At 39.5% G+C, this 7,076-nt stretch overlaps 1 protein-coding gene across 4 annotated transcripts; it reads left to right on the plus strand.

Moving 5' to 3' along the window:
• Nucleotides 1–525: 525 nt before the first annotated feature.
• Nucleotides 526–5,901, plus strand: LOC116320172 (nuclear factor 7, brain-like). Of its 4 annotated transcripts, none has more exons than XM_039608791.1 (6): nt 526–662; nt 1,201–1,288; nt 1,378–1,448; nt 2,260–2,927; nt 3,369–3,505; nt 3,607–5,901. In XM_039608791.1, exon 6 carries the CDS (start codon nt 3,624–3,626, stop codon nt 5,016–5,018), a length of 1,395 nt encoding a protein of 464 aa, XP_039464725.1. In that variant the 5' UTR covers nt 526–662; nt 1,201–1,288; nt 1,378–1,448; nt 2,260–2,927; nt 3,369–3,505; nt 3,607–3,623; the 3' UTR covers nt 5,019–5,901. The 4 variants fall into 4 exon arrangements, with proteins under 4 accessions (XP_039464725.1, XP_039464727.1, XP_039464726.1 ...); XM_039608792.1 differs by having other exon boundaries at nt 530–662; nt 1,204–1,288; XM_039608793.1 differs by lacking the exon at nt 2,260–2,927.
• Nucleotides 5,902–7,076: the final 1,175 nt, after the last annotated feature.

Raw genomic sequence — 7,076 nt, forward strand, 5'->3', positions numbered from 1 at the left:
TTACTGTAACCCCCCCCCAGCAGACATGTTGAGTAAATTATTTTTATAACTTGAAATGCAAATATAAATTGTACATTTTGTAAACATATACAAGTATTTATCTAAAAATGCAGTCAATACACCTGCCATTTTTTTTAATTTTGTACAACCATTTAAAAATATTACTAAAACTAAAATGAGAGAACAATCAGGTGTCGCAATAAGATGCCTCACAACTTATGTGTGCAACAAACTAACTACACAAGACAACAGGTAAAACATTTGATGTTCATTGTTTCTGTTCTTACTGTCCCTGGTAATGAAAGTGAAACGAGATCAATATATTTATTTAAACAAAAAAGGGACACAGATTTATATATTTGTTCTGGTTAAACAAGGGTTAAGTTTTCTCAGAGGGTTGATGAGCTCTGATGGGAGCCTGTTGTTTTACTCCACTCCTCATGTGTCAGCCAATCGGTGAACCTCTATGCAGCTCTTGTCCCTCCTTAGTATTAGCTCCCAAGTTTTCAGTCTCTTGCTTCTGCAGCCGAACAGAGCAGGCAGACTAAAGCCAGCTCATGTAGGAATCAGTGGAAATGAAAAGGTGGATAGGTTGGCAAAAGGTGCATTGATTAAAAATAGGACTGAGATGGAAATTAAAAGCAGCGGATCTGAAGCAAAAGGTATTGTTTGGAGGCAAGTTGTTCGGGAGTGGCAGAAGCGGTGGGATTCAGGGAGTAAGGGCAGGCACTTGTATCATTTTAAGAAGGAGGTGGCAGAGTGTAGGTTGTATAGGGGTAATAGGAGAGAAGAGGTGGTCATTACCAGGCTTAGACTGGGACATTGTGCATTAAATAAAACAGTACAGATGATAGGAGAACATGAGACGGGGCTTTGTGGAGTGTGCCAGGAGGAGGAGGAGACGGTAGAGCATGTAATACTGCGGTGCAAGGGTTATGATGTGGAGAGGAAAGTTCTGCAGAATAGATTGAAGGAGCGGGGAATTGGGGAATTTAATCTGAAGAGTATGTTGGAGGGTAGTAGGGCACAGGTGGGGGAACTGGTGGGGTTTCTGAAGGATATAGGTGTTTATGAAAGAGTGTGGGTGTTTTGTTTTGTTTTTTTGTTTGTTTGTTTTGTTTTTATTTGTTTTGGTTTGGTTTTGTATTGTTTTTTGGATACAAATTGTAAACTCACTGTCTGACCCATACTCCGGAACAGTAGGAGGCGGTAATGCTCCTTTACGTTGGTTGCCAACCGCCGTTAAACACAGGAGAAGGAGAAGAGGCGGACTACAACTTTGTTATCGGTAAACTGGAGAAATTAATCTCTAACGAGTTAGAATAACATCTAAACTGATATTGTTCACAGAGTATGGTTTTGTACTTGTTGTCGTAGAGGGCAGAGCGAAACCGGAAGGTTTACTGAGCTGTGGCTTCACGTAAACGCTGAGCATACACTCGACGGAGGTAAGCTAAATGTGGCTAATCAGACACGTGATGTGCGGAGTGTGGGTACAGTTGTTGGATGTCTCTGAAACGCACTGTTGTTATGTTAGTTAGATCATTAACTAAGTCATTAACATGTGAAAAGCTGTAAATGATTAAAGCAGCTGAAAATAACTTTATGAGAGATAATTGTAAGCAGACTTTATGCTGCTTCCTGCTTAATTTTTTGATGTCAATCAGTTGTTTTACAATACTCAGTATTGAATACTTGGAGGTAATTTTTAGTGTATTTCCACTTGTACTTGTAGGCCCATGGTACAAGCGGGATTAAGCTCGTCTATTTTAATACTCCTATTTGTAGACTGAACCCTTGTGTTTACATGTTATTGAACCTGATTGTTTGCACTTTGTTCAATTTCTGATAAGCATTTGCATATTATTCCATTTCTTAAAAGGGGTAATATACTTATTTATTTGTGATTAGATATATATGTACAGTGAGTTTATTTTGATGGATGTAATTAATGTTTACAATGAAAGTGAATTATATGGTGACTATAATTCCTGAATGTTTGAAGCCTTGTAGATGATCTTTAATGTTACTGCAGGTTACAAATAAGTATTGAACCTTGATACTGTGAATTTTTGGATATTGATACTTTAAACTTTGAACCTTGATATTTTAATGTTGTACAACATGACTGAACTGATGATGATTGAAATGATGATAGCTGATCTGAATAGTAGTTACTGCACTGTGACACTACTTTAGTTTAATTTGTGAGAGTTATTCTTAAATTGTTCGTGACATATATTTGGCCATTGTTTATAGGTCAGGTTTTTATATGGGACGAATCCAAAGACCAGGTCAGCGATTCCAGAACCCAGAGTGTTCCAGTGTTCACTGGATGGCGAGTCAACCCAAGATCCTAGGAGACGATATACATACACACGCACACTCATTTGCACATTGATGGAATACAATCCTCTACTGTACAAGTAGTGCAGTAGGACAGACAATCACACACACTCTTACCATTGGACGAACTCTAATGCAATACACCCGTTTGTCATGGGCCCCACCGGTACCCTTTGGTCTTAAAAGGACTAATTCTTTTACTTGTGCACAATTTTAGTTTATTCTATTTTTTTTTTTTTTTTTGATATTTTGGGGGAATTCTTTATACTTGAAGTTCTGTTAAACCTGTTGTAATACTGTGTGGTTACAAAATTCTTTTAAAAGGCTTAACATCACTAAAGTACTTTTAAGCCACACAACTGTGTTTGTCTGGTTTCTGTGTCATTCATCTACCAGAGCTCTAAGAGTCGTTCTTAATTATCTGGTACTAGCCCAAATTACTCATTACCTTGGTAATTATCCATTGGTACTTTATATAACTCCACGTAAGTGCTACATTACACTAACTGTTAGTAGTTCAACGATCCAGTGAAGCTCCACCACTCTGGTTAGTAGTGGCTTCATTAAAGCATAAGGAACAGGTAAGTGATCATCAGCAGGTGCATAGAGTAAAACAAAAAAGGTGGGAAAACAATAATATCTTAGAGAAAAGAAAAGGTTTGCCTGTTTTAAACTTTGTTCTGTTATTAAAAGGATTCACAGCATCATGATTAAATATTTCTGATTAAATTAGCAAAAAAGAAGATCATCAAGGGTCCTAAAGGCTGAACGACAGCTTGAGATACAAAGAGAGTCCACCTTTGTGTTTTCATGCGTGACATATCCCACTAGAACAAACTTATAGTTGTGCCTGTGGCTGTTGTGGAATATACACTACACCACTGAAGGACACTCTGTATTCTTAGCTTCTTAAAAGTTTACATGTTTTGACGTGTCTTACAGCAGACAAACAGCTACGCTCTGGAATGAAACACACACGTGGGTCTAGTTGAATGAGTCTCTACCCTGTTCTTCTTCCTCAGTAAAGAGAGACGCACAGACGATCAGACTGAGTTCAGACCAAACTAGCAGCTTCCTCTGAGTGAGTCCAGCTACAGGAGAGAAAAGTGGAAAACTCCAACACTGCTGCTTCAAGCTGCTGACGCTCCACACACTGAATGTGAGTTTGAGCAAAAACACGACTCAAAGGAAGTTTCAGTGAAGGTAGTAGAGGAGGGAGGGGAGCCAGGACTGACTGTACTTCCTGTCTGCTGTTTTCAGCTTCACTCACAGACTCAATGGCTTCCAGATCAGAGGAGGATCTCTGCTGTCCGGTCTGTCAGGAGGTCTTCAGAGATCCTGTTCTTCTGTCATGTAGCCACAGCTTCTGTGAACACTGTCTGAAGAGATGGTGGAGAGAGAGACCAACACACGAGTGTCCAGTTTGTAAGAGAAGATCTTCCAAGGATCCACCTCCTAACCTGGCTTTAAAGAACTTGTGTGAGTCGTTCTTACAGGAGAGAGATCAGAGAGCTTCAGAGGCTCTCTGCAGTCTGCACTCTGAGAAACTCAAACTCTTCTGTCTGGACCATCAGCAGCCAGTGTGTGTCGTCTGCAGAGACTCAGAAAAACACACCAATCACAGATTCAGACCCATCGATGAAGCTGCACAACAACACAAGAAGGAACTTCAGGAAACTCTGGAGCCCTTAAAGAAGAAGTTAAAGGTTTGTGAAGAAGTTCAAGTGAAGTTTGATCAAACAGCAGAACACATTAAGGTCCAGGCCCGACACACAGAGAGGCAGATTAAGGAGCAGTTTAAGAAGCTTCACCAGTTTCTAGCAGAGGAAGAGGAGGCCAGGCTGGCTGCACTGAGGGAGGAAGAGGAGCAGAAGAGTGGGATGATGAAGGAGAAGATGGAGGCTCTGAGCAGAGAGATAGCAGCTCTTTCAGACACAGTCAGAGCCACAGAGGAGGAGCTGAGAGCTGAAGACGTCTCATTCCTGCACAACTACAAGGCTGCAGTGGAAAGAGTCCAGCGCTGCCCCCTGCTGGATGATCCACAGCTGCCCTCAGGAGCTCTGATAGACCAGGCCAAACACCTGGGCAACCTGACCTTCAACATCTGGAACAAGATGAAGGACATGGTCTCCTACACTCCTCTCATTCTGGACCCAAACACTGCTCATCCAAACCTCATCTTGTCTGAAGATCTGACCAGTGTGAGACGAGGAGGAGAGAGGCAGCAGCTTCCTGATAATCCAGAGAGGATTCATTTGTTCTACTCTGTCCTGGGCTCTGAGGGCTTTAACTCAGGGACTCACAGCTGGGATGTTGATGTTGGAGACAGTACATGGTGGAGACTGGGTGTGTTAGCAGAGTCTGTGCAGAGGAAGGGAGACATAGAGTCTGGATTATGGAGATTAGGCTTCAGTTCAGATAAATATTCAGCACATTCACCATCTGCTCCAGAAACTGATCTTGTAATACAGAAGAAGTTCCAGAGGATCAGAGTGAATCTGGACTGGAACAGAGGAAAGCTGTCGTTCTCTGATCCTGATACTAACACACACATACACACCTTCACACACACTTTTACTGAGAAGATGTTTCCATATATTCACCCTATGGATGACATGAAGATATCACCAGTGAAGGTGTCAGTGTCAGTGGAGCAGACCAATTCAGGATGATTATATTCTTAATGCTGTTTGCTCTCAGTAAACCTACTAAAATGTAGTTATACTGTAGTTTTATGTAATGAAAAAAATCATCAACGTTACTTTTTCAGTTAAATTAAGAGAAAGAAGGCAATTTCTACAATTTTACATTTCAGTGAAGTGCAACAGTTCATATAATATTTAACATGCAGTTCGTATATACTACATGATATACTCTATGCTATACAACATTTAAAAGAACCAGACTCTTTGTATCAGTCTACTATGAGATAATCTGCTTTTAAATTCCAGAAGAGCAGATGTAACATTTAAATGTTGGGCCTTTAAAAGGCCCACAAGATTCAGCATCTGTGTCATTCACCCTGGACTGGAGATACTTTTAAACATCTCCAGTTGTGTCTTTCTTTGTAAAGTACATTAACATACTTCACTTACCAGACAAACTCTAGTTCAAACAACACTGACAAACTGGCATCAGCACAGACGTTTATAATGTGCTGTGAGTTGACTTTAGAAGCTAGATGCATGGAAACAAGATGAGAAAACTGGAAACTCAGCACAGGATGTGGAATCAGGTCATGCTGTAACTCACACTGTGAACACGCACTTGAACTATCAAACTATATTTGACTGTAATTAAAAAACATATTCTGCATTTACTACTACATTGCATTACTACATTAATGAATGTGTCTTTCAAATGCCACATAGCTAATGGCATAAAAACTCAAGTGCTGTGATCTGGGTGAGACAACTTATGTCAAACCTTCCTAGTGATGGGTAGATGAGGCCTTGTGAAGCGTTTCAGCACATTTCACAAACTGTATCGATACTGTGTCGACACAGTGTTGCTGTTTTGCTCCATACTGACACCTGCTGGAACTTAAATATCATTGAAGGCAACTTACTTGAGACTCACAACAGACACTGATTCAATGACCTCGTCATACTTGTACACTGTAAGGTATTGTACTCTCCATGGAATCATTTTATATCTTTTACATTGCAAATATTGTAGACATATTTAAAAATATATTGTGAATGACATTAAGTTAAAATTAAAATGAAAGTATTGTGAATGTAATATTAGTATTCAGAAAAAATAAGTTTATCCAATGTTTTTGCATTCAGTCTATTGTGGGGTGTTTTTTTGACACCATTTCCCCAGATTTGTAAAACTCACAGTTACAGATGAAGCTAGGGTACACAAAAACTGTAAAGCCAGGTGGAAGGGGTTGGCAGTCCTTTATAATAAAATTCAGGACTGCCTGATCCAGAACAATCTTCCTAGATGCTTGATTTCAAAATAATAAAACACATATTAATAAAAAAAATGATGATAAAGCTGTTCAGTGTCAATATAGGCCGACCTGTGTTCATTCTCACTGTGTTTGTCTCCTCATTTTCATGTTTGGCTCTGTAATGCCTAAACACTGAGGAGGTGCTTTTGTTTGTGTAAGAAAGCTCAACAGAACAGATGCAACATTTAGCCTGCATAAAATGAAATAAATAATTTACACTGCAGGTCACATTGCTGTTTTTCCTGTTCTGATAGATTGTTCTGAAACAAAGACAGGCAAACTATTACCTTATTTGATGTTAAAAGATCAAAGTGATCCCACGCAGCAGAAACATTTCTTTTTCTTTCTGGCTCCATTTTGTAACGAAGAGATGTGTATTTCTATTTGTTGTAGAGAGAGATGTATTTTTTTTAATCTTTGCGAGAGTAATTGTGTGTTCTTTGGTGGCGACTCATTCCGTTAACAGATGCGGATGCGGTACCTTTTAAACACAGTTTGGCGCGTTGGCAATGAGCGATACAGCAGCTGTATCGATCACGTGACTTTTTCTTAAAGCGACGCACGTATGGGCTCAAAATGTGGTCATAAATATTTTGTACTTGTAAATCAGGATTTGTATGTGTAAAAAGAATTTGTGTGTGTGTAAAAAAAGATTTGTATGTGTTAAAAAGATTTGTGTGTGTGTAAAAAAAGATTTGTGTGTGGACTTAGCCAAAAAAAACCCTGCAAGTTACAAGTACGAATTTTGACCCTATTTTTCTTCCTTTCA

The sequence above is a fragment of the Oreochromis aureus genome, linkage group 3 (genome assembly GCF_013358895.1).
Source record: "Oreochromis aureus strain Israel breed Guangdong linkage group 3, ZZ_aureus, whole genome shotgun sequence".
In the NCBI taxonomy this organism is placed as follows: Eukaryota; Metazoa; Chordata; class Actinopteri; order Cichliformes; family Cichlidae; genus Oreochromis; species Oreochromis aureus.

What these genes read in the sequence shown, in the direction of transcription:
- LOC116320172 (XM_039608791.1), top strand. Translation starts at nt 3,624, where the DNA reads ATGGCTTCCAGATCAGAGGAGGATCTCTGCTGTCCGGTCTGTCAGGAG.